The 26,740-nt window shown below is 48.7% G+C and overlaps 1 protein-coding gene across 1 annotated transcript in view; it reads right to left on the reverse strand.

Annotated features, from left to right (window-relative positions):
* RRP12 (ribosomal RNA processing 12 homolog) overlaps nt 1–12,915 on the reverse strand; it is a 29,276-nt gene extending 16,361 nt beyond the window's left edge. Inside the window, exons 1-13 of the mRNA XM_055560023.1 lie at nt 12,674–12,915; nt 11,932–12,167; nt 10,302–10,385; nt 8,864–8,940; nt 8,273–8,378; nt 7,952–8,068; nt 6,739–6,877; nt 6,523–6,650; nt 5,478–5,576; nt 4,774–4,865; nt 2,771–2,882; nt 2,438–2,535; nt 1,007–1,121 (exon numbers count right to left, since the gene is read on the reverse strand). Coding sequence (XP_055415998.1) covers nt 1,007–1,121; nt 2,438–2,535; nt 2,771–2,882; nt 4,774–4,865; nt 5,478–5,576; nt 6,523–6,650; nt 6,739–6,877; nt 7,952–8,068; nt 8,273–8,378; nt 8,864–8,940; nt 10,302–10,385; nt 11,932–12,167; nt 12,674–12,812 — 1,542 coding nt within the window. The 5' untranslated portion in view covers nt 12,813–12,915. The remainder of the gene's footprint in view (nt 1–1,006; nt 1,122–2,437; nt 2,536–2,770; nt 2,883–4,773; nt 4,866–5,477; nt 5,577–6,522; nt 6,651–6,738; nt 6,878–7,951; nt 8,069–8,272; nt 8,379–8,863; nt 8,941–10,301; nt 10,386–11,931; nt 12,168–12,673) is intronic.
* Between the last annotated feature and the right edge of the window lie 13,825 nt (nt 12,916–26,740).

Consider the following 26,740-nt stretch of genomic DNA (forward strand, 5'->3'; position numbering starts at 1 on the left):
GGGCATGCAGGGCAGGCACCATGGCTGAGTCTGGGCCAGAGGCTCCAAGAGGATGAGGTCAGGAGTGCAGGTCCAGGTTATGCTCCCTCAGAGGTCAAGGGCCAACGACCAAAGTAACCTGTCCTTGACCCCTCCTCAATGCCTCAGGATTTTGTAAAAAATTCTGTATTTGTTAGTAACGTGTAAAAATCAGGTGATTTTACATACAGATGTAGAGTTCCAGTTTATCTAGAAAAATGGGAACGTCTGGGAAGTGCAGACCCACACGGACTATTAGTAAATTAATAGGTGCTGTGGAGTGGCTGCCCCCGAGCTGTGCCCTCTGGCTCTCCATAGCCCCCCAGAGCCCCGCTGCGAGCCTCATTCCTTGGCGACCTCTCCTAGGGGTCTGATTTGCCAACCTAGCAGCGCCCAGACCAGGCCTCTCAAGGCAGCCCCCGCCCTCCCAAGGTAGCTCCTTTCGTCCCACCAGCATCATGGGGAGACAGTGAGGGCCCCACGAGGCCTGGAGCCTCCACTGCTGGAGAGGGGTCTGCAGCCTGTCCTCGGGCCCCTACCTGCTCCTGGAGCTGAGGAGGACCTCTGGGTGATCCCTGAGCCTTACATGGTTTCCTCTGGGCCCCAGTAACCTCCCTGGGACTTAGGGCTGCTTAAAATGCTATGCTCACTTGTTATAGGAAATTTGAAGAACTGAAACATAACAGATAGAGGTGAGGAAGAATCACACTAGTTCCCTGTGAGTTTTAAAACCATCACCTCCAGCCAAGAACTAGCAAGCAGGCATTAGGGGGTGTGGGTGGGGGTGGTTCTGACCCTCTTCTCATTCCTTCCATGTTGGCCCAGTCACCTTCCTGGGGACACAGTACTGAGCACCTGCTGTGGGCCCTTGGCGTGGGTGAAGGTGGGGTGAGAGTGTGGACGAAGTGCAGACGTAACAGAGACACATGCCCCTCCAAGAGGCCAAGGTCTAACAGCCCAGCGCCGCCTCCTGCCCTGGCCCACTCACCTTCTTCATCACAGGATGGGCCTGCCTCCCACAGGCTTCGAAGAAGACACACAGCAGCTGCAGCACAGAGCTCCATGCTGCATGGAATCTGTACGTCAGGCCCTCCTCCACCGCCCTGCCAAGGGAGTGGGCAGTCAGGGTCACGAAAGTCCATGGCTGGCACCAGGAACTACTGACCACAGCGAGGGTAGGGCTCCAGGGAAGGCCAAGGGGGGAAACTAGTATTTATCAAGTGCCCTCTGGGCTAAGAATCTCATTTATATAATCTTCACACTTCCAGAAAAGGCTGTGAGGTTATTTGTTCCATCCTCAGATGCTGGGAAAGATTGAGGGCAGGAGAAGGGGTTGGCAGAGGATGAGATGGTTGGATGGCCTCATTGACGTGAGTTTGAGCAAACTCCGGGAGATAGTGAAGGACAGGGAAGCCTGGCATGCTGCAGTCCATGGGGTCACAAAGAGTCAGACACAACTTAGTGACTAAACAACAACAACAGATGGGGAAACTGAGGCTCAGAGAGACTAAATACCCTTCATTGAGCCTCCAAAGGCTATGCTGTCACTGTCCCATGCTTTCTCGGTCTGACCAGAGGTAGGAAGCTGGGGTAGGAACAGGTGGTCTGGACAAGAGGGAGGAAGGCCACAGCAGTGGGGGGTGGGCAGGGCGCTAGCCCTTTCTGGCCTGTGCGCACTGCGGTCAGTTCATCTCTCAAGGCTGAGCTTCAGAGGCTTTAGGCAAGAATGGCTAAAAGGGGTCAGTGTGGGGAAAGAGGTGAGTTGGGGGGTAGGGTGGGGGGGGAGGTAGAACAGCTCTACTCAGTCTTCCAGAAACTTCACTCCAGGTCTTCGCAAAGAACAGAGCCCAAAGCACACCCCAGAGCTGAGCAGACAGACCCAGAGGAGACACCAAGCATCCGGGCCCCTTGGTGCTCCGAGGCTCCTCGCTGATGGTGGGGAGAGCGAGGTGGCCGCATCTGTGAACAGCCCCTCTCACGGTGGTATAGAGGGCGGCCCAGCACGTAAGAGCGGACTCTGCAGTCAGGCTGCCACTTAGCAGCTCAGCCTCCCCAAACTGTCAACGGGGCCAGCACCTATCTCCTAGAACCACAGAACTACCACTAGTTTCTATTTATTGGTGCTTAACTACACAGCGGGCACTATCCTGCAGACTTTACATTTAAGACCTCATCTATGCTCACCTCCGTTAGCCTGACGAGGACCCTGAGGTACTGAGCGGTGGAGGACGGGCCCCCAAGCCCACACTCACGAGCACAGTGACACTACAGCACCTGGACTGTGACCAGCACGCACACGACAGCCGCTGCTCTGGCCGTGCGCAAGGCCCGCCACGCGGACGAGAGGAACGCTTGTCATCAGGAGGAGCTTTCGACAGGCACACCTTACTCCCTCCTAACGCAGAGGCTGCCTTCTCACCTGAACATCTTGGCAATGTACTGGGAAGGGCCTGAGGCCGAGGAGGTCACGGAGCCAATGTCGGCCATGTGGGGAGCGACACACTCTTTCAGGATCTCCTGCAAAAAAAAAAGAGGCCACGGCCATTTGGGCCTAAGCTAGCCCCCCAGTGCCACTCCGCCTTCCCAGGTGACTGCTCCCTGAAGCTTCCAGGAAGTCTGCCTCCACTCTGAGAACCTCTTCCCCAGGACGTAGCCAGAGACCGTGGGCGAGCTCTGGGGGAGACAGGGCGGCAGGAGACCCCCTCAGACTCTCTGTTCCCCTCGCTAAAGCTGGGGCTGGGGGTAGCGGTACCTGGAGGCACTGGGTGGCAGCTGTTACCACTGGCAAGTGGGGGGAGAGGAGGCAGGTCGTCGCAGTTCCAAAAAGGCGAGGGAGGTGGCCCAGCCCCAGATCCCGATGCAGCCTGACAAGACAAAAGGCTTCTGTGGTACCTGGCCCGAGGGCCTAGGGGTCTCAGATGGCCCAGGTCTGACAGCAGCCACAGATCCAAGGGGCACCAAAAGGCCCTTCCGGTGGGCAACTGTACAGAGTGCTGTCAGGCAGGCAACAGCTACACGTGGTAAAAGGTTCAAACAGGTCTCCAGAGTACAAAACCAAGAGCATGCCTACCTCCCCACACTGTCTCCCAGACTGACTCAGATGCACTTCCCTGGAGAAAATCAAGGCTAAGTTTCTCAAATACTCTTTCAGAAGACTTTATGCATATACAAACACACAAAATAATAACTGCCAACACTTATGGAACAATTATCATATGCCAAGTTCTGGTGTAACAACAAACATTAATTCACTTAAACTTTGTAAAAATAAAAACAACAACTGAGATTAAACCCCATCACAATTCCCATTTCAGAGATGAGGAAACTGAGGCACAGAGAAGTCAAATAACTTGTCCAAGGCCACCCAGCTAGTGGGGTGGGGGTGGGGGTGGTCTAGATTCACACCCTGGTAGTTTGGCTCAAGAATGCAAACCATTACACACCTTGCTTTTTCTCAATGTATCTTGGAGATCTCCCCATATCAGCATGCACCCATCTACCTCAGTTATTTCCAACAGCTGCCCAGTATTCCACTGTTCACACCTAACCAGTACCCACCCTGGGACACATCCAGGTTGCTCCTAGGTGTTTCTGCCATAGGGTCACAAAGAGTTGGACATGACTGAAGCAACTTAGCACATCCTACAATTAGGGGAGTCCTCCTGCAGGATAAACCCTGAAAAGTGGAGAACAAAATGATCCGGCCACTTTCTGGCACCTCCAGGTAAAAAGCAGTTTGGTGCAGAAAAAGAACATGAGCCTGGCAGACCCGGCACTGCTCCCCAACAGCTGCGTGACACGCTCACACACGGTGCTTCAGTTTCTGGTTTATGAAATGGGCTGAGACCTTCCTCGTGGGGTGGTAAAATCAGCGAGATGAAACACGGATGCAGAGTACCCAGCACAGTCTTCTGAGGGCCAACCAGAAGCCTTCAGAGGACAGAGGATGACATAGGGTCAAGCCGTCAGGGACTCTACCCTGGCTCCAGGCAAAATGCAATCACCAACTGACACTCTGTTTTATTCTCAGTCTTATTTGGGATAAGTGGAGCTATCCAGTGGCTACTATAAGAGTGAGTGTTTTGTGTGCATGCTAAGTCGCTTTAGTCATGTTCAACTCTTTGCAACCTTATGGGCCAGGTTCATGGAATTCTCCAGGCAAGAATACTGGAGTGGGTTGCCATGCCCTCCTCCAGGGGATCTTTCCAACCCAGGGATCAAACTCACGTCTCCTGCATTGGCAGGCCAGTTCTTTACCACTAGCACCACCTGGGAAGCCCCATAAGTGTTATGACAGAGACACGAAACAGAAACTGGGTTCGAAGGACTGAGAATCCCAGAGAAGCAGACCATTAACCCAGGTGGGAAGTAGGGTGGAGCTACAGAAAGCAGATGATACCCTCTGAGAAGTAAACGACTGCACAGGGCGACAGCCGGGGGTGACAAGAACGGCCCTTGGCCTCCACCCTTCAGTGGGGAAGATGCTCTCAGAAGGCCTTGTTCAATCAACCTCCTCACAGCTGATTGGTAATCGCTCCGGCCGGAGAGGCAGCAGCCCTGGCTAACCCAGGCTGTGCTCCCCAACCCTGCCTTCATGAACTCAAGAGCTAGTCTGCACACACTCAACACAGAACCGCTGCCACCCCCAGAAAAAGCTGAACCCCCTCCAACTTCTAGCTCATGGCCCTCCTGTCTGCAATGCAGGGTGGGGAGCCTGGCTGGCGGCTGCAGGACCACCCTCTACCATGACCTTACCTGACCAGGTTGATATGGGCTTTCTCCATGACCTTCAGCCAGGCCAGCAGGGGCTGTAAATCATTCTCGCTGGGAACGTAGTCGTACAAGGCCTAGGCGAGGGACCAGGAACAAGCAGGTGCCTGAGCAAAGTGTTTCAGCAGCAGCCCAGTGACAACACCCCTTCCTATCACTACACAACAGCCTGCACACGGGGCCCTAGAACTCACAGCCCCCTTGGCTTTCCTTTCCCTGACCCATGAAGCCCTTCTGCTTCCGCTTCTAGGGGAGAAACGTCTTTAGGAGCAGTCGAGAATAACTTGGTTAACACGACCCTTTGTGAATCTGACAAAGACCAGAACACTTCTCTGGAAAAATGCATGTGAACACACACACACACACATTTTTACAAACAATTTTTTTGAGGGGTTGGGGGGAGGGTTGTGCTCCCTTCCCCAAATCCACCTAGAGATCCCTATTTGAGGTACCTGCTACCACGAGACCATGCTGAATGGTTTACTATGTTAACTATCACAAAGTCAAGGGTCAGGGCCCCACCTGTGGACACTAATGTGGCTTTGGTGGATGGTCTCCTGGCTGTCTACCTGCCTCCTATGCTGGGACAGCCCAGTCTGGCCTATCCAACCTCGCTCTGCAGACAAGTAACAGGGCTCCCCCCAACACAGCCACGTCCCCCATTTCCCCATCCCTCCATTAGGTCTCACTGTGATGATCTGGGCGTTGAGCTCTGCCGGCAGGGTACTTGCACGGGGCTTGGCATGGAAGAGGCTGTGAAAGGCCTGCATGGCACAGGCTGTCACCAGCTACAAAGGACGTGGAGGTTAGTGGGAAACTCACTGCGGAGGCCAAGGCAGCCCTGGGCTCCTCCACATCCCACTCCAGCTGGTGGGTTGCGGGGGAGACCTGGGCCCCCTGAATCTCAAACATGCCCCCGACGCCTAGATACTCAGACACAACTGCTGCTTTAGGAAGTCTTGGCAGCCACTGGGAAATTTTTTTAATGATTTAAATGACATCAGAGAAACGTGAACAACATGTTTTTAAAATTATGGACTAAAAAAACAGGCTACAAATGGTTGGCATACTATAATTAAAACTGTATTTTTACGTGTTTGCTTATCTAAAAAGAAAATGTCTAAAAGGATACACAGCAAGCTGCCTGTACTATTTATCTTAGGAAATGAGACTTGGCGGGAAAGAGACCTCTATTTTTTACTTTATATACTTTGGAGTTTTTTTCTTTTTCTTTCTAAGCAACGATCATGTTATTCATATAATGAATATTTTAAATTATGTTTGTGAACAAACACTGTATGAGAACATAAAGATTAACAGAATTGTGCTAGGAGAGCAGAAATGCAAGGCATCGCTTTTATGTGTCTTTAGAGTGTCATACTGATCTTACTAAATTACTAAGCCAGCAAAAAAAGAAGGTGAGAAAGACAGAAAAATATAACCATACGCATGGGTGGGGCAGAGCTCAGGCAGGGGAGAAGTGCTGCCTCGCCAGTCCCACCCGATTCCACCCCCTCCCTGAGCTCATCTCCCAGCTGAGGCGGCCAGTCTGCCCCACCCCAGGGATGAGATGAGTCCTTGAGTGTAGCCAAGAGCAGGGTCAGGGCCAGGAGGCCCCAACTCCCGCTTTTGGCCTGAACAGTGAGCTTCCCGAGTGCCAGCACACAGGCCTGGGGTCTGAAGCTCTGCCCCCTCCTCCTCGGCACACCCCCATGCGCTGGGGCACGAGCTCACCACATGGTTCAAGGTCATGACCCGCAGGAGAGTCTCGCTGCAGCTCTTCACCAGGCCTTCTGGGAAGCAGGGCAGTAGGTCCTTCAGCAGGGTCAGCATGTGCAGCATGGTGGTGGCCTCCTTGGAGCCTGGCAGAAAGAGGGGCAGCTGAGACTCCAGCCCACTCTCTGCAGTTGCCTCCGGCCCTGCCCCACCCACTCCACCACGCTGCCCCACCTCCAGACTTCTCGATCTCCTGGATGCAGAATTTGGCGGTAGAAACGGCAGCAGGGTGATGGGCAGGGGCCTTTTCACCAAACATGAACTCACTGCCCTTGAAGATGGAGCACACCCCATGCTGGGCAGCCTTCCGGATCTGAGGGGCAAGAAAAGGGGACAGGGCTGGGTCAGCACTCAACCAGCAACATGGGTGCTTGTCACGACCATCAGCAATGAGCAACAATCGCATGCCCATGCTGGGGGCATCCTGGACTGATAAAGATGGACTCCTGGGCTGATAAGTAAGACAAACCTGGGTTTCAGGTTCTGCTCTTCTATTAACTCACCAACCAACCTTGAGCAAACCAAACTACTTAGTCTCTGAGCTTCAGTGTCTCATCTTTACAACACAGATTCCTCTGTTCATGCCATCATCCAACAATACAGAGTGCTCACCAGTTCAGCAGTGAACCAGCAATTCATCAGGAGATAGGAAGTAAAGAAATGTATGCCAGAAGATAAAAGTACTTTGCAGACAATAAAACAGGGGCTATTACTTTTTTATGCAATGATCAGGTGTCACTCCAGTGATGTGACATTCCAGCAGAGACCTAAAGCAAGTGAGAGAACCGCCATGGACATTCTCAGGGAAGAAGGCACGGGCCTGCCTGGGACCAGAGTGCTCAGCACCAGGAGTGACTCTTAGGACTGTTATGACTCATACACGCCCCCCAGTTCTAAATTTCAGGAGGAAGCAACGTGGCCGAGCACTACTTACTGGGCTACAAGCCAGGACTTGGACCAGGTCTGAGGAAAACTCCCCATTGTCGCCATGACCTTGCAGCAAAGTTGATTTTATTATCCCTATTTACAGCTTAAAAAACCAAGACTCGGAGAGATTAGGTAACTCGTCCACGGTCCCAGCACAGTGAGTCAAGTATTCAACTCAGTTCTGTGAGTTCTGTGACTCCAAAGCCCCCTCCAGCCCCCTCTCCTTCCACTGTAACTAAATACATCACTGACCAGTGAGGCAGCAGAAACTCAAACAGGCCTGACTGTGACCATCCCTCCTGCAGGAGTGAGCAGACAGGGCTTCAGGCAGGAGCAGAAACTCTGGATAGGAGTCCAGCACTCAGGTGACCTCCCTGGGCCACTCAGCAGCCCAGCACCAGCCGGCTTCCTGGAATGGGAGTGGCCACCCCCTCCCACGCCTGGGGTCCCACGGCCTCACCTTGGGCTTGGTGTGCACGGTGAAGCTCAGCAGCCCGTGGTACACCTGCAGGGTCACAGGGAAGCTCCAGGCCTCCAGGTCCTGCTTCCGCAGAAGGGTGGCCAGACAGGAGAGGACCTGAGAGGAGAGGCAGAGACCCTCAGCTCCACCCGCTTCAGCCACGTGGGAGACAGCCCGGGTTCTCCGGGACTCCGGAAAATGCCAAAGGGCTTTCTGAGGGTCCACAGAGTGCCTACACCCCTCCCAGGAAGCGTGCAAGCTTTAGCCAAATCAGGTGGGCTCTGGAAGATGGCAGAGGGACACCCAGACCCAAACACTGACCCATCGGAGGGCAGAGGTGGAGCCACTGATGGCCTGGGCTGACATGATATCCATGAAGGCTTTGGAGGTATCAGAGAACTTCTTAATGAGCACAGGACTGGGCACACTGTGGGGGAGAGAACAGAGACAATGAGAAGCCCAGAGGGGTCTCCGAGGGCTGCTGGTCTGGAGGAGAAGCTGGACAGAGTGGGGCAGCACGGGCTCCGTCCCTCAGCTGGCTCCCCTGTCGTGACACCCAGTTCAGTGCATTTCAACGGCCCCTGAGCTCCCCGCCTCCCTCATATTCTCCACCACTACCGACCCAATGGGCCCTTATAAGCTCCCCTCAGTCCTCTCCCAATGTGTCCCCTGGTTGCAGGTCCCCAGACAAGCAGGCCCAACATTCCACCTTATCCCTCCTGCCCCGCTGGCTGTGCAGGGCCAGCCACCCCCGTCACACTCTGTCCTGTTACCATCCCAGGCCACCCGGAGCCTGAGCCGGGAGATTGCCACTGGATACTTAGCATCTTTTTGTTCTTTTTAATAATTCCTGTGTTACTCCCTCCCCTCCAGCCCCTCTCTCTTCTTCCCTCACAAGGAGCCAGGACTCACCGCTTGAGGACAAGGTTCAGCAGGTAAGCGACAGCAGCCAGAGACTCCGTGGACTCCACCACTTCCATGGTTGTCATCTGACCAGGCCATGGGGTGGGAATGTGGGAAGCATGTCATGCTGGGCAAATGGGGTACTGGGGCCCCATGCACCCATGGGGATGGTTAGGACCAAGAACCCTGGTGTCAGAAGCTGAAATCCCAGCTCTGTCACTGTGACTCTGGACTAGCAACTTAACTTTTCTGTGACTCAGGTTTCCTCACTTGGAAAACAGGGATAATTAAGTTGTCATGAGGTTTAACTGAATTAATACACATCACACTTAGAACACTGCCTGACGTGTGATGAAAACCATTATATCGCTATTTAATTTACTTCATTATTCTAGAACAGAGGTTAAAAAGCATTTTCTGCAAAGAGCAGCCAGATAATAAATATTTCAGGCTTTGCAGGCCACATGTCGTCTCTGCTGCACATTCTTTGTGTGTTTTAACTATCTTATAAAAATGTAAAATCCAGGGGGGTGGGGGAGGGGTTAAAAAAATATATATAAAATCCATCCTTGGCCCTCAGGCTATACAAAAACAGGCCATGGGTCACATGATGCCCATGGGCTATAGTTTGCCCCTTCTCCACAGTGGTGGTTTTCACACTTTTAAACCCTTAAAAATTATTGAGGATTTCCCCAAAGAGATTTTGTTTATGAAAATTATATCTATTGATATTTATCATATTAAAAATTAAAATGAAGAATTTTTTTTTTTAAACATAAGATTATGCAAGCACAATTCCATGAGCTGTTAAAATGTCATCAGACATTACATAACTTCTGGAAAACTCTCAGGTATACTCACGACACAGAAAAAGGTAAATGATGGTCTAGTAGTACTATGGAAATAATTTTGACCTAGCCAAACCCCCAAAGGGCGTCCCCAGTGGCTCTGAGGTAAAGAATCTGCCTGCAATGCAGGAGATGTGGGTTCAGTCCCTGGGTTGGGAAGATGCCCTGGAGAAGGAAATGGCAACCCACTCCAATAGTCTTGCCTGGAGAATCCCATGGACAGAGGAGCCTGGAGGGCTACAATCCATGGGGTCGCAAAAGAATCGGACATGACCTAGAGACTAAATAACAGCAAATTCCCTGAAAGGGTGTTGGGAACCCCCAGACTGTACTCTAAAAACAATTTTACTAGAGAATCCCCTGGGTGTAACCCAGTTTTATCAACTAGGGAAAGAAATAAAGAGAGGACTGGATTTTGTTTTACGAGAATCATATAGGAAATCCCACCAGCCTTACCAAGCCATTTGAGAATAACTGAAGCCCTTTCACCTGTTCAAGGTTGTCTTTCTCCATCCCTGCATGCAGGGGTCCCTGTCTTCTCTCTACAGCCTGAAGAACCTGCTACCCCAAATGCCCACCAGAGAGTTGCATTCACTCACCAGCGCAGCAAAGTACTCAGTCTCAGTCTCCTTCCCACCCTGGGAGCGAATCACCTCTGTGACAGCAGCCAAAACCGCACAGATCTGCACATAAGGGAGAAGCCATCTGTGAAGCCATCTGTGACATCTATTTCCAATCAAATCCCACCCCAGGGTAGCCTTTTCTCCTTCCTCCATCACAAATTAATCTCCTGACAAAGCCCAGAGCAGACAAGTTCCCCTTGCACTGAGCCAGGGGAACACATCACAGGGCCCAGCAAACTGGAAGACATACACATTTGCCCCAAAACCCACCTCTAGTGCTCTACCCATTACAGAAATACCTGCACAAATGTGCAAGTATTTGTGCACAAGTGTGTTCACTGCAGCAACCAATTGGAACAATAAAGCAGCCATCAACAGGGGATTAATAATGTAATATCATATAATAATGACAGATTCGAATACTATGTAACTACTGAAAAGAATGATGACCAACTACATAGATGAATTTAGAAATGCTGATCAGTGGGGGAAAAGTTGCAAAATAGTGTATACACAATATAATGGTGCTTCAGTAAACCTAGACAAAGTCTGGGTAAAAAAGTTTAGAATAGTATTAATAACTTGATAAGAAGCTGTTGAGAACTTGAGATCTGGCTAGTATGACTGAGAAATTGCATCTTTAAACATCTTAATTATTTATATTGAAAAACAAATACTTTAGCAAATACTTATGGGGAAACAGATTTAAAACTACTTGGGTATAAGAATCTACTTTTGCAATTGTAAGTTTCATGAACTTTAAATACTAATCAAGTACTGTCAATGAAAATTTAGCATCCAAATGGAGATGTCAGACTAGATTCTGAAAACTCAGTACAATAAGTATAATGCAAAAATACCTCACTTTTAAAAATATTGATTATAAGTTGAAATGACAATATTTGGAGTATACCAGGTTACATGAGAGATACATAATTAAGGTTACTTTCACCCACATCTTTTTCTTTTTACTTTTATTTAACATAGCTACTAGAAAACTTAAAATCCTGTGTGTGGCTCACATTACATTTCTGTTGGAGAGCACTGATCAAGAAAAGTACAGTGACTTGTCAACAGTAACTACCACAAAGAAGGCAAGCTGGGAGGCCAACTTCCATATTTTATTCTACTCATCTCACTTTGTTATCATTTATAGTTTTGACACTTTTCATTTAAACAATGAAAAAATATAAATATATAATTTAAAATTATAAACAAAAAAAGTAACATTTAGGTCCTATTAAACCGTTTTCTAACCACTGTTATTCAGTGTTAATTTATTTAACAAATGTTTTCTGAAAACATTCTATATAAAAAGGCCTGTGTTAGGTATAGTTGAAGAGAAAAAACGTTTGCAAAATATTTTTTGGACATTTGGAAATTGTCTGGAAAATACACTGAGGGACTTTACACTTGAGATGAGAAGATATTCTTAGAAAAAGCAGAGTGGAACCTGCCCTAGGAGACTCAATAGGTCAGGGACACAGAGGGTAGGAAGGGCGACACATCACTCAGAGACTCCACCTGTTGTCACCACTCAGCAGTCAGTTGTGTCCTTCCCCCCCCCTCCCCAGCTAGCCTCAGGCTGTCCTGAGCTCCCCCCTACCTCCTTGTGGGCAGCCGAGTTGGACTCCCAGAAGCGCTGCACTTTGCTGAAGGTGACGTTTGTGCAGTCAGACAGGCCGCTCAGGAAGGTGCCAGAAGACTTCTCGGTGAAAGCCGGCGTCACCTCTTCTTCTTCTTCCATGGCCGTCTCAGGGGCTTCGCTTTTGCCCAGGCGCAGCGACCCTGACTGCAGCTCATTATGCAACTTCACCGCATCAACTGTCAAGTCGCTCTTTCCTGAGAACCAGCGATAAACAGTAAGGCCCCCACTTCTACTCGAAACTCCTTGGCCAAGAAAACAAGAACCATCCCTAGGAAACAATACCGACAGAGTCTGGGCTCCTAATCTGAGAAGCTAAATACTGAACGCAGTCCGCCTCAGCAGCCTACGGTACTTATCAGACCCAGAAAGGGAACCCTCCAGCTAACGGTTTCGCTTGTGTGAGTCGGCTGGGGGCTGCAGTGAGGGGCCTGGGAAAGAGAAGAGGGTAACAGCGTTCTGTGAAGAGCCAAGATTACAGACGCAGACACTCGTGGTACCCGAGCCAAGTTATCTCCCTCCTGTGAACTCAATTTCCGTATCTGTTAAATGGGGAGGGTGGGCCCTTACAGCAGGTTCGAGATTGGACATTTTAACAGACGAAGTGTCTGGTGCCTGGGCCCCAGAGCGGCTTAGATCCATCGAGACTCAGGCCGACCCAGAACCCCGCCGCCCGGCTGCGCCTTGATCGCGACCCTGCTACCTGAAGGCCGGCTGAAGAAGCGGCTGCGGGCGGCCTGGCGGTGGCGGCAGATGACCGGGTTGCTGTCGCTGCTGTGGCCTTTCTTCCAGCGTTTCAACTTGGCCGAGACTCCGGAGGGCAACTTCCCCGAGCGACCCATGCCTATTAGGCAGGGAGAGAGTTGAAAGGACTGGGTTCGGGGAACTAAAATACACGCAGGACCCACGTGGGTTCGCAGCCGCTCCACTTCCTCTTCCTCTGACGTAACTTCCTTATTCGCGTCCGTTTCCATGGCAAAAGAATCAACATCCGGTTTCACGTAGTCTCCAGGCTCTAGACTCGGTTGAAGGAGAGGCTGGAGGGAGACCCCATTCCTAGGAAGGAAGCTCTGGCTGGGGATGTTAGTCCACGGCTACTGCTTCTTGGCCACAAGAGTGAACCTTATTAGACTGGAATTCCTTTACAGGTTAAAACACAAACGTACATTTATATTATTTTTTAAAATCTAATTTCAGGGAATTCCCTGGTGGTCCAGTGGCTAAGACTGCACTCCCTATACAGGGGGCCTGAGTTCGATCCCTGGTCAGGGAACTAGATCCCACGTGCCGCAACTAAGACCCTATGCAGCCAAATAAGTAAAAATAATTTTTTTTAAAAAATCTAATTTCAAAAGGTAAGCATAGAAACCAGGTGGCGCCAGTGGTAAAGAATCTGCCTGCCAATGCAGAAGACACAGCAGACAAGGGTTCAATCCCTGGGTTAGGAAAATCCCCTGGAGAAGGAAATGGCAACCCACTCCAGTATTCTTCCTCGGGGAATCCCATGGACAGAGGAGCCTGGCGGACTGCAGTCCAGGGGGTTGCATGCAAAGAGTCTGTCACGACTGAGCACACACACACACACACACACACACACAGAGTCCTGTATAGCACAAGGAACTATATCCATCTCCTGAGATAAGCCACAGTGGAAACATGGAAAAGAATATATATATAAAACAATGTGTATGTGTGTATAACTGAGTCACTGCATTACAGCGGCGATTTGCACAGCATTGTAAATCAACTGTATTTCAATTGAGGGAAAAAAAAGAAAGAGTTAAAACCTGGCCAGACCTGAATGAAAACCAGTTCAGGCTGGAAAAAGAGAAAAGCAGCCAGTGATGCTCCAAACCGCTCAGCTATTTTCATTTATTACTGGGGATATGCACTTGCTAAACCACTCTTGCCTCATTGTTATTGCTACTATTCAGTTGCTAAGTCTTGTCTGACTCTTTTTGACCCCATGAACTGCAACACCCCAGGCTTCCCTGTCCTCCACTATCTTTCGGAGTTTGCTCAGACTCATGGCCACTGAATCAGTGATGCCATCCAACCATCTCATCCTCTTATCTCATCATAGCACTCAATTCCCGATTACTTAATCTCATCTTCTCTTAATATCATTTCAGAAAATGAAAGTGAAGTCGCTCAGTCATGTCCAACTCTTTGCGACCCCATGGATTGCAGCCTACCAGGCTTCTCCGTCCATGGGATTTTACCAGCAAGGGTACTGGAGTGGGTTACCATTGCCTTCTCCAGGGGATCTTCCCAACCCGGGAATTGAACCCAGGTCTCCCACATTGCAGGCAGATCCTTTACCCTCTGAGCCACCAGGGAAGTCCAAAATGGCATGTGCTGCCTGGGAAAAAAACCCGAGTGGCAAGAATGGGAATCTTGCGTGATACCACTACACCAGCAGCTCATGCTATCCAGAACTGATTGGATTCCATTGCAATCCACTCCCCTGAGCCCCTCCCCAAAATCCTTTAGCCAGAACCCAAAGTTTACAAAAGAGCTTCCCTCCCCTCTCTTGCAGAGCAGCATTCCAAGATTCCTCCAGAATTCCCTTCCTCAGATCAAATCAATAAATCTGATTTTGTCAGACTAAAGCTTGATCTGGGGTTTTAGGCTGATTAGGCTTTAAACATTCATTTTTTAAACTTTTGTTTTTTGGCTTCCACTAAAGTTAGACCCTTCAATGAGTCAATCTTAATGTACCAGAACTTGACAACCACTTTGCATCCTGCTTCCTTCACTTGATACAATGTGAATTTCCCCCATGTGTTACAAACTAACTGTGTCCTCTGCCCATATTCAAATGTTAAAAATCCTAATTCCCATAGCTCATGGTATTAGGAGATGGGGCTTTTGGGTGGTGTTTTACTCCTAAGGATGGACCCTCATGAAAGGAACTGGCAGAGCTTCCCAACCTTTTCCCACCGTTTCCACAAAGCAAGAAGGGCCCTCACCAACCACACTGCCCCTCCCCCACCCCCCAAAGTTTAAACCAGACGTAACTAATCTACAGTATTAGAAGTCAGGATAGCAGTGTTCACGGTGGCAGTAGCTGAGAGTGGGCACAAAGAGAATAGTAACATTCTAATTATTTCTGAGTAAGGAGTTTACATGGATGTTATCACTGTGTGCTAACTCACTGAACTGTACACTTACAATTTGTGCACTTTTCTGTGTATATATTACACTTCATTGTTTGACTAAAAATCAGAAGTCATCTTTGCACACAGGGCAGAGAGAGCATGAAGACTGTTGACATGACAAAGCACCATTGAAGTTAAGGCGGTGAAGGTAGCTGAGCGCTGACTCCAGGCCCCGAGCCTCCAGCCACAGGAATCACCACCAACTCCTCTGGTCAGGCCCACTTCTGGCACAGAGGCTGAGTTTTAGGTCTGAGAAAAAGGAACTAGTAGCCTGAGGAGGAAAAGGGAACCAAACTTGGAAATTACTATAAGCAAGTCAGTGCTCACGACCAGCAGAGAAGGCAATGGCACCCCACTCCAGTACTCTTGCCTGGAAAATCCCATGGACGGAGGAGCCTGGTAGGCTGCAGTCCCCGGGGTCTCGAAGAGTCGGACACGACTGAGAGACTTCACTTTCACTTTTCACTTTCTTGTATTGGAGAAGGAAATGGCAACCCACTCCAGTGTTCTTGCCTGGAGCACCCCAGGGATGGGGGAGCCTGATGGTCTGCCATCTATGGGGTCGCACAGAGTCAGACAAGACTGAAGCGACTTAGCAGCAGCAGCAGCAGCTCATGACCAGAAGTCATGATGTAGGGACAGTCACTTGAGAGAAGACAGAGAAAGTGTTGGGCTCAAGTCTGGACTTACTTTCTGCATCACACAGAGCAAGAATTTAACCTCTTTGAGTCTGCATTTCATAAGGTGGTAAAAATAATACTGAACCCACTGGTCTACTCTGAAGATTGTGTCAAAATGATTACAACACGGTTTAAGTGTTGTTAGAGGTACCATGTGAAGGGCGCTATGGTGCCCTTTTGCCACCAGAGGGAGCACTGCCAACAAACTGTTAAAGCCAAAGCCCTACAGAGACAGCAACGACGACTAAGCCACCCGGGGTTTTGCAAATCAGATGGGGAGATGAAGAGGCCCAGGGTAGTGGCCGCCTTCAGATCCTTTTCCCAGAGAGCAGGCACTGTGGGCCGGCAAACTGAGTCTGCACCATGACTGGATATGGCCCCTAGATGCTCAGTCTGGAGCAAGCATTGGAGGGGCCACAGGCTCCCTGCTGGCCCTCCATCCTGAGGCATCTGCTCAGAGTGTCCTCCGGAAGGCATGTGGTGCCAGGAGAGGGGAAAGAGACATCCAGATGGCCTGAGCACATTCTAGCACACTCTTCCCCACCCTGCACCCCAGGGCTCACCTTTTTGCTGAAGGACTAACTTCCTCCACCCTGAATTCCACCAACGCCTTCCACCCAGAGGCATTAACTGTCTCCAAGACTAGCCACGTATATATGGCTCATAAAGATGACTCTTTGCATCAGGTGGCCAAAGTACTGGAGCTTCAGCTTCAGCATCAGAAGAGCCGACTCATTGGAAAAGACCCTGATGCTAGGAAAGATTGAGGGCAGGAGAAAAAGGGGCAACAGAGGATGAGATGGTTGGATGGCATCACCAACTCAATGGACATGAGTTTGAGCAAACTCCAGGAGATAGGGAAGGACAGGTTAGCTTGGCGTGCTGCAGTCCATGGGGTCGCGAAGATTTGGACCTGGCTGAGTGACTGAACAACAACAAAGGACCACTCACGTTTGTAGGATGGATCCTCTAGTGGAACCCTCAGGGTTAGAACTCAAGTACCACCACTTGCTGTCTGACCTTGAGCAAGTTGCCTTACTCTCTGAGCCTGTTTCCTTCATCTGTAAAATGGAGATAAGAATGCCCACCCATAGCATTTTAGAGAACTAAATAAGACAACACATGCAAACGTGCTTAACGCTATCTGGCACATAATAAGAAGGCAACAACTGTGAGCTGACTCATCAGAAAAGACCCTGATGCTGGAAAAATTGAGGGCAGGAGAAGGGGTGACAGAAGGTGAGATGGTTGGATGGCATCCCTGACTCCATGGATATGAGTTTTGATGGCTATCTCCATCACTAACTCCAGTATATAGTGAAGGACAGAGAATCCTGGCATGCTGCAGTCTATGGGGTCGCAAAGAACTGGCCATGACTTAGCAACTTAACATTATTATTATCCAAAAAAAAAAATCTTCTTGAGTTACAAAGCACCTTCTCACCTACTATCGAAGTGAGGAGGAGAGAGAGAGCACATGTCCCCATTTCACAGACGGGTAAATATGGTTCCAAGGAGTTGAGTGACACCACTAAGGTCATACAGTCAGTCAATGGGCAAAGGCCAGGAGATCCAACTCTTAGCTGAGGAGCCCCCTCTGTAGTCACTGCTCTTAAAACTCTCTTTAAGGCTTATGTGGAAGTAACAGGGCTGCTGCATCCAAAGCACTGAGCCCAGGGCCACAGGAAGGCCGTTTTTAGATTTGTGGGGTTGTAATCTCTTATGACGCTAAGCAGGAGGAAAGGAAGTTGAGGTTTAGCCTCTTGCCCTAAACAAAGAGGAAGTGATGGTTTGGATGTTTGAAATAGGGCTCAAGCCCTGAGGGTAGGAGAAGGGCTTTGTCACCCTGGGCAGCCCATCGTGATCAAGCAGTGGACTTGCAACTCCAGAGTGTTTTCCTAACTGCTGGAGTTGTGTTAACAACCAGACTTTGGGCTTAGGCAAGCTTGCATTTGGAGCCACATCCTAGGTATGACCAGGGACAGGTGACTGGACTTTATAAGCCACAGTTTGATCATCTGAAAATGGAGCTGCTCTTTGGAGACAGAAATGAGATAACACATGCCAAATGCTTAGCACCGCACCTGGCATGCGACTGTTGCAGAAGGCCGGGTGCACCTGGCTTCTGGAGCAGTGACATTCATGTGGCAAAGAAGAGCTTTTAGGAAGAAGAGCTTACTTCCTAGAGTAAGTCTGGGGGCTGAGTGAATGGCCTGGTGTACTAAAACTGACAGCGAGGACCAGTATCTGGGCATGACAGGTGTGAGCTTGCTCAAAAGGAGACTGTCTTCCAAGGTGGGGTCCACCCTTTCTTCCCACCTGGCAGTAGGTGTCCATGGCTAGCAGAAGGGAGTCTGGGTAAGGAGAGAGCGTGATCGCCACTATAACTTGGTGTCCCGATTCCCCCCAGATCAGTCTTATTCCAAAATGAAATCTTTGCCACTTACTACTTTGGATCCCACCCCACCCACCCCACTCCCCTTTTTTTTTGCCATGAAGGATACAAGATCTTAGTTCCCTGACCGGGGATCAAACCCATGCCCCCTTCAGTGGAAGCACAGTATCTTAACCTCTGAATGGCCAAAGAAGTTCCACGAGGTGGCGCTTTGAAAATTAAACTGGCAAAGTAGATTGGGAGTATATCCTAATGGGCTTTGAGGGCCAGGCTAAGGGGTCTGGATTCTAATAGGAACTTTCGGAAGTACATTGCACTCACGCTCGTACTGAGTCTTCACAGCTGTGCTGTGCAGTGGGTGTCATTATTATCAGCCAAACGACAACAAGCACTCACACACACAGAAGCCTGCAAATAAGAAAAGAATTTATTTTGTTCTTAAGAGTTGTAATTCTGGAGAAACAAATTTGGGTGAAAACTAAAGCGTGTTCCAGGGAAGAGTCAGAGGGTTATAAAGACAGATGCCACCAGAATACATTCTAGAGCAAGAAAGGAAATCTATGCCCTTAAGGGACAGGCTGTGACAAGTGTTTTAGGGTAAGAGTCTGATAAATATCTTGAGTTTCTGGAACATTGGCCAGATACTCTGGATGCCTTCATTAAGGCTATAAGTACTCAAAAGGTCACATTTCCATCCAGGTGGAGACCCATATAAGTCACACTTCCTTAAAGACCTCCCAGCTCCATTTAATTTTTTATTTGTATTTTAAAAACTTTTATTTTTATTTATCTATTTGACTGCCCTGGGTCTTAGTTGCAGCAGGTGGGATCTAGTTTTTTGACCAGGGATCGAACCTGGGCTCCCTGCACTGGGAGCATGGAGTCTTAGCCACTGAGTTCAGTTCAGTTCAGTTGCTCAGTCGTGTCCAGCTCTTTGTGACCCCATGAATCACAGCACGCCAGGCCTGTCCATCACCCTGTCCATCTCCAACTCCAAGAGTTTACTCAAACTCATGTCCATTGAGTCAGTGATGCCATCCAGCCATCTCATCCTCTGTCATCCCCTTCTCCTCCTGCCCCCAAGCCCTCCCAAAATCAGGGTCTTTTCCAATGAGTCAACTCTTTGCATGAGGTGGCCAAAGTATTGGAGTTTCAGCTTCAGCATCAGTCCTTCCAAAGAACACCCAGGACTGATCCCCCTTAGGATGGACTGGTTGGATCTCCTTGCAGTCCAAGGGACTCTCAAGTCTTCTCCACCACAGTTCAAAAGAATCAGTTCTTCGGCACTCAGCTTTCTTCAAAGTCCAACTCTCACATCCATACATGACTACTGGAAAAACCATTGCCTTGACTAGATGGACCTTTGTTGGCAAAGTAATGTCTCTGCTTTTTAATATGCTATCTAGGTTGGTCATAACTTTCCTTCCAAGGAGTAAGAGTCTTTTAATTTCATGGCTGCAGTCACCATCTGCAGTGATTTTGGAGCCCCCCAAAAATAAAGTCTGACACTGTTTCCACTGTTTCCCCATCTATTTCCCATGAAGTGGTGGGACCGGATGCCATGATCTTAGTTTTCTGAACGTTGAGCTTTAAGCCAACTTTTTCACTCTCCTCTTTCACTTTCAACAAGAGGCTTTTTAGTTCCTCTTCACTTTCTGCCATAAGGGTGGTGTCATCTGCATATCTGAGGTTATTGATATTTCTCCCAGCAATCTTGATTCCAGCTTGTGCTTTTTCCAGCCCAGCGTTTCTCATGATGTACTCTGCATATAAGTTAAATAAGCAGGGTGACAATGTACAGCCTTGATGTATTCCTTTTCCTATTTGGAACCAGCCTGTTGTTCCATGTCCAGTTCTAACTGTTGCTTCCTGACCTGCATACAGGTTTCTCAAGAGGCAGGTCAAGTGGTCTGGTATTCCCATCTCTTTCAGAATTTTCCACAGTTTCTTCTGATCCACACAGTCAAAGGCTTTGGCATAGTCAATAAAGCAGAAATAGATGTTTTTCTGGAACTCTCTTGCTTTTTTGATGATCCAGCAGATCTTGGCAATTTGACTTCTGGTTCCTCTGCCTTTTCTAAAACCAGCTTGAACATCTGGAAGTTCACATACTGGTGAAGCCTGGCTTGGAGAATTTTGAGCATTACTTTACTAGCGTGTGATATGAGTGCAATTGTGCAGTAGTTTGAGCATTCTTTGGCATTGCCTTTCTTTGGGATTGGAATGAAAACTGACCTTTTCCAGTCCTGTGGCCACTGCTGAGTTTTCAGCCACTGAACCACCAGGGAAATCTTTCCCACCTTCATTTTAGAGCATTCTGTTAGCAATATTGACTCCAGTTTTTATTTTCCTTTCACATCATTATCCATATTATACACATGGAGAAACCAAAGCTGGAGAAAGTCGAGTACTTGCTTAGGTTCCCAACAGCATTAAATGATAGCATTGGCATTTTAAACTTATTTTTCTCTCAAGTCCTTTTCTTTATGATCAGCTGATTACAAAGAGATGAAAGTGGCCTAGTTCTCTGTACAGTGCTCACAGGCTGGTTGGGGTGGCGGCGAAGAAACCTGGTGGTGATGATATGATCCATGCCATCATCCAGGTATGTCTAGGAGTCAGAGAGCCTCGAGCTTGGCAGGGTATGGTCAGGTCTAGGAGGCAGATTCAGTGTCAGGTGAGGGTCGCTTTCTGATCCACAGACTGCTGTCTACTTGCTGCATCCCCACATGGCAATAAATGTGTTCATTTCTCTTGTTTTTTCTTCAGTTTGGCTGCAGTTGGTCTTAGTTAGACACACAGTATCTTCGATCCTGGTTGAAGTCTGCGGGATCTTTGCTCGTGGCATGTGGGATCCAGCTCCCCGATCAGGAATTGAGCCCCAGCCACCTGCACTGGAAGCATGGAGTCTTAGCCACTGGACCATCAGGAAGTCCTTGGGCTTTCTTTCATAAGATACTAATCCCATGAGCCCTCATGGCCTAAGCACCTCCTATAGTCTGCACCTCCTAATACCATCACATCAAGGTTATGATTTTTTTTTGCATTTTTAAAACATTTATTTATTTTTAATTGAGGGGTAATTGCTTTACAATATTGTATTGCTTTCTGTCATACATCAGCATGAATCAGCCATAGGTATACATATGTCCCCTCCCTCTTGAACTTCCCTCTCACCTCCCACATCCCACCCCTCTAGGTTGTTACAGAACCCTGGTTTGAGTTCCCTGAGTCATAGAGCAAATTCCTACTGGCTATCTATTTTACGTATGGTAGTGCATATGTTTCCATGCCACTCTCTCCATTCATCCCACCCTCTCTTTCCTCCCCACCCCCACCACCCACCTGTGCCCAGATGTCTGTTCTTTATCTCTGCGTCTCCATAGCTGCCCTACAAATATGTTCATCAGTGCCATCTTTCTAGATTCCATATATGTGCATTAATAGATGATATTTATTATTCTCTTTCTGACTTACTTCACTCTGTATAATAGGCTCTAGGTTCATCCGGTTATGATTTCTTTTGTATTTTTCATTTTGAAGGTTAAGATTTCAACATATGAGTTTGGGGACATGAACGTTCAGTCCATTGCAGTGCCACTGGAGCTGCATGGTGAATTGAAATTGACCAGAAAGGAAAGGTGGAGGTGTGGGCCAGGCCTAGGGAACAGCAGCTGCAAAGACACAGAGGCTAGAGCTAACATAACATGTTTGCTCTAGAGGCAGGATGCTAAAGACTGCCACACCAGTACAGGCAAGAAACAATGAGGTCTGACACCAAGGCTGTGGCAGTGGGAGCAAAAAGGAGAAGATAGATGGGAAAATGTATTTAGGAGGGAGAATGGGTAGCACTCACTGACTGACCAGTTATGAGGAATGAGCTAGATTGCAATGTGCAGTTATGTAGATTGTGGACTGCTCAATTTCCCACCGGAGGGATCTGAACTCCCATTCTCATTGGAACTGGTCTTTTTCTAAGTAACCAAGATACTGTAGAGACTAGCAATAGCCCTAGAGGGAGGAAAAATTACTCCCAGAGAGGCAAGCAGTTCCAGACTAGATGTGGAGGGTGTCTATGGAAGACACCACCTCTAAATAGCTGAAACAAAAAGTTGAATCTCTGATTTACTTTGGGAGTGCACAGCACTGCCTGTGGGGCGGTCTCTTTGAGTGGAGCAGGGACGTGATCATCCATGAGGTGCTGGGAGGTGTGAAGGTCGGGGATGGGCACACTTACAGGAGGGAGAGTTTAGGGACTGGCTGGTGACTGTTTCTGTGTGACTGTTGCTGACTGACTGACCTACAGAAGTGCAGTCACCAAGGCAAACTCTCATTGTTCCATTAAAGGGAGATGAGTTGTCATTACTGATACGGTTTAAAACCCTTTGGGGTTGTTACTTGTTGCCTTGGCAACAGGACAGTCTCCGGGGTATGAGAACTTTTTTCCTTCAGGAGACAGCTAGCTTAAACCGTTCACCGCCCTCCCCTCAGGAGCATTTTACTTTAACAGTGGACCATGTTTCTCAAAGGGTTAAATCTCCAGAGGGATTTAGGACCTGTTGGGGGCTCAGACACCTGCCTGGTCCAGGCAGTGGCAATAAGATCCAGTTTCTGTCCTTTCCTTCCAAATCCTGGACCTGGGGTGGTCCTAAAACAGGGATCACGGAAATTAGTTGCACAGTAGGGAAAGGTCCTGGCCCAGGGCTGGGAGTCATGTATCAAGTCAAAACTAGGACCTAGGAGTGAATGAAAGCTTTCTTTGGGGACCTTCTGAAAACTATAGCCAGGAGGACAGACTCTCAGATAGCTCTGAGGAGCTGCCCTGGAAAGGTAAGGGAGGAGCCAGGATACATAGTCGTGTTTGCTGCAAAGACAAAAACAACACAAAAAGAAGCAGAAAAAAACAAACCAAAAAAACCCATACAGTCAAACATCAAAAAATTACTGCTAATCACAAAAAACCCCAGACATCTCAAATTAATGGGTTTTATATATATATAATACTTAGAATTGAATCCAAAAAATATAGACTAGGAGAACAATCTGATGTGAAGGAGAACAGAGGGCCCTGTTTGAGCATTTTTATCATCATAGTTCTTACATGCAAGGCCTAGAAATAAAGGACCTGGTGCACCCCTTGTGGTTTCTTTTCAGAGACTGAAAGAGTTCCATAACCCAAGAAAAAGAGTTTATACTATGGCCACACTGGCCACTCAAGTCCAAAGCTGGGTTTTGAGGTCGGAGAAGAAAGGGTTTTGTCAGGGGAGCACTTGGAAGCCAGTTCCGGCTCCGTATCTTCAGATGGTGACTGTGGAAGGCTGTAGAGTGTGCCTTTTACCGGTCACTGAAGCACTGCTTCCTCTCCTGGATGCTCAGAGTCTTGAGACTTTAGCCACAAGCATTTGGGCTCATGCTGGAGGCAGGAATCCCTTCCTGAGCAGGCATCAGCTGAGCTGGGGAGATCTGAGCATCCTGCGATGAGTTTGCTTGATGTTCCACACATAAAGACTTAAAATGTCATGAAGGGGAGTCCTGTGGATTAGACGGCAGCTGCCCCTCCCTGCCTTCCACCCAGCAGGAAACATGTTTCTCCTTGCTGCGATTCTAAATCGGGCTTCGCTGAATGTTTGGTACTTGATAAGGGAATTATCTTTCTGCAGAAAAAAAAAAAAAAAAAACACTTGGGAAGGGAAGGCTGAGAGAGGCCTTTATTATTTTAAGGGACAAGGGCAATAGGAATGTGATCACTGATATCCTTATCTGAGTTTTTGTAGCAGCTTAACCAGCAAGTTCCCTGGTAGCTCAGAAGTCTGCCTACAGTGCGGGAGACCCAGGTTCAATCCCTGGGTTGGGAAGATCTCCTGGAGAAGGAAATGGCAACCCACTCCAGTACCCTTGCCTGGAAAATCCAATAGACAGAGAAGCCTGGTAGGCTACAGTCCATGGGGTTGCAAAGAGTCAGACACGACTGAGCGATTTCACTTTCAACCAACAAGTTGGTGGTTAGAAGCTGTTAGAGTCCTGTGAATTTACCTGAGGCCTGAAGGATTTCCCTGAGGCCTGGGAAAGATTGAAGGCGGGAGGAGAAGGGGACAACAGAGGATGAGATGGTTGGATGGCATCACTGACTCAATGGACATGAGTTTGATAAACTCCAGGAGTTGGTGATGGACAGGGAAGCCTGGCGTGCTGTGGCCCATGGGGTCTCAAAGAGTCGGATATGACTGAGCAACTGGACTGAGCGACTGAACTGATGAACTGAAGGATTAGAGCACTGAGCTAGGAGGGAGGCTGTCTGCCCTAAGTGTTCAGGGACTGGGTGGGTGAGGGGCCCAGGAAGAGATGAGAACTGTCACTGATGAATGCCTGAACCGGGAGATAAGAGTAGGCTCAGAAGGCTCTGGAGCACAGGGCCCATTCCCACACTCCATGTAGGAAGGAGGACTTATTTGGCCATAGTTGCTCCCTGCAGGGCAGAGAGGGAAGGTGGTGACCAGGTTGGGAGCTCTGCAGTGGGTCCCTCAGGCTGCTAGCCAAGCTGGCCCCTGGCTGTGATCAGAACCCTCACACTGCTTTGTTCTCAGGATATGTGAAAGCTCTCCCTTATCCGCCCACTTCTTTAGAAGGGCTGAGGAATCACCCCTGACAAAGGTCTGTGTGTCTTGTGTTCAATAGAGATAACAAGATTTAAAAAAAAAAAAGTAGTAGAGGGCAACATACACTGGTTTATCCCTACCCTTTACTGTCATTTGAGAAATCTTGGTTTGAACGGCTCTAAGCTTCTTCCCACTTCATGGGAAATAGATGGGGAAACAGTGGAAACAGTGTTAGATTTTATCTTTCTGGGCTCCAAAATCACTGCAGATGGTGACTGCAGCCATGAAATTAAAAGACGCTAACTCCTTGGAAGGAAAGTTATGACCAATCTAGATAGCATATTCAAAAGCAGAGACATTACTTTGCTGGCAAAGGTCCATCTAGTCAAGGCTATGGTTTTTCCTGTGGTCATGTATGGATGTGAGAGTTGGACTGTGAAGAAGGCTGAGCGCCGAAGAATTGATGCTTTTGAACTGTGGTGTTGGAGAAGACTCTTGAGAGTCCCTTGGACTGCAAGGAGATCCAACCAGTCCATTCTGAAGGAGATCAGCCCTGGGTGTTCTTTGGAAGGACTGATGCTAAAGCTGAAACTCCAGTACTTTGGCCACCTCATGCGAAGAATTGACTCATTGGAAAAGACTCTGATGCTGGGAGGGATTGGGGGCAGGAGGAGAAGGGGATGACAGAGGATGAGATGGCTGGATGGCATCACTGACTCAATGGACGTGGGTCTCAGTGAACTCCGGGAGTTGGTGATGGACAGGGAGGTCTGGTGTGCTGCGATTCATGGGGTCGCAAAGAGTCGGACATGACTGAGCGACTGATCTGATCTGAAGCTTCTTCCCAGATTTGTGAAGCTGTGACAGACACTGGATGAATCCCCATCTCTGCCCAGGAATTCTGGCTTTTTGCTGCAAAGCCTTCACTGTCCTCACGGTCCATCCCCTACTCTCCGCTCTATCTCCTCAATTTCTCTGGGTTCCTGCCTTCTTCTGGCACAGCAAGCCTCAACTCTATGACCTTTTTCCTTGGATCATCTCTGACCACTCACTAATGTACCTGGTCCCCTGCTCATCTCTTGCTCTTTTGAAAGGGTCACCTCACTTTGCTCATCTGTTGCATGTGGACTGGAGGTGGGGACTTGCGGTGGACGATTATCAAGATCTTTCCCAGCTCAGGGACACTCAGGGAGTTGGCCAAGGGCAAAGTCTCCATGGGTATATGAAATAGAGATGCAGTGCCCATCCTCAAGGAGTTTCTAGTTGAGTAGATCTGATATAAATAGATACATAAAAAAATCTTTGATAATCTAAGGTAGATATCCTGTGAGTGAGTTAGAGTTCCTCAGAATTCCAAGGAGGTGAGAGATTCCTTCTGGAAGCAGAGCAAATTGATGAAAGCAATAAATTAGGATTCCCGGGCTCTTTCCCAAGGCTGGTGGTACAGACACCCTTGGCCTCCTGCCCAAAGTATCCTAGTTACATGCTCAGTTCCAATCCCAGTCTTGATCACATGGCTAATAGCATTTGTTATCAATATGTTAATAACACATTATTATTATTTATGACTATTTGCTAGTCTGAAAAGCCAAGGTTAAGGCTGGGAGTGTATGCGCATCAGTACTGCAGTGACCAAGCAGAAGGAATGGCCAGAGGGAGAATTTCTAAAGAGGGAGTCTTCCAAGGTCCCCACATGGGCCATGCCAGGAGCTTGAACAAGGAAAGCTTCCAGGGCAGGTCTTGCTTTGCAGCCCTGGAAGTCCATAAACTCCAAGTGCAGCTTTTAGTGCTGGACCTCATTCCAGTGACCTCTCTGGTCACTGAGTTCCATCTTCTCCCAGCTGCAGAGGAAGGAAGCAGTGGAACATTGTGGTTAGAGTGCACACTTGGCCACTGACTGTCTGGGTTTGAGTCCTGGGTTCTTTTTCACTTCTGCCT

Source organism: Bubalus kerabau, chromosome 22, assembly GCF_029407905.1.
Source record: "Bubalus kerabau isolate K-KA32 ecotype Philippines breed swamp buffalo chromosome 22, PCC_UOA_SB_1v2, whole genome shotgun sequence".
NCBI lineage: Eukaryota > Metazoa > Chordata > Mammalia > Artiodactyla > Bovidae > Bubalus > Bubalus kerabau.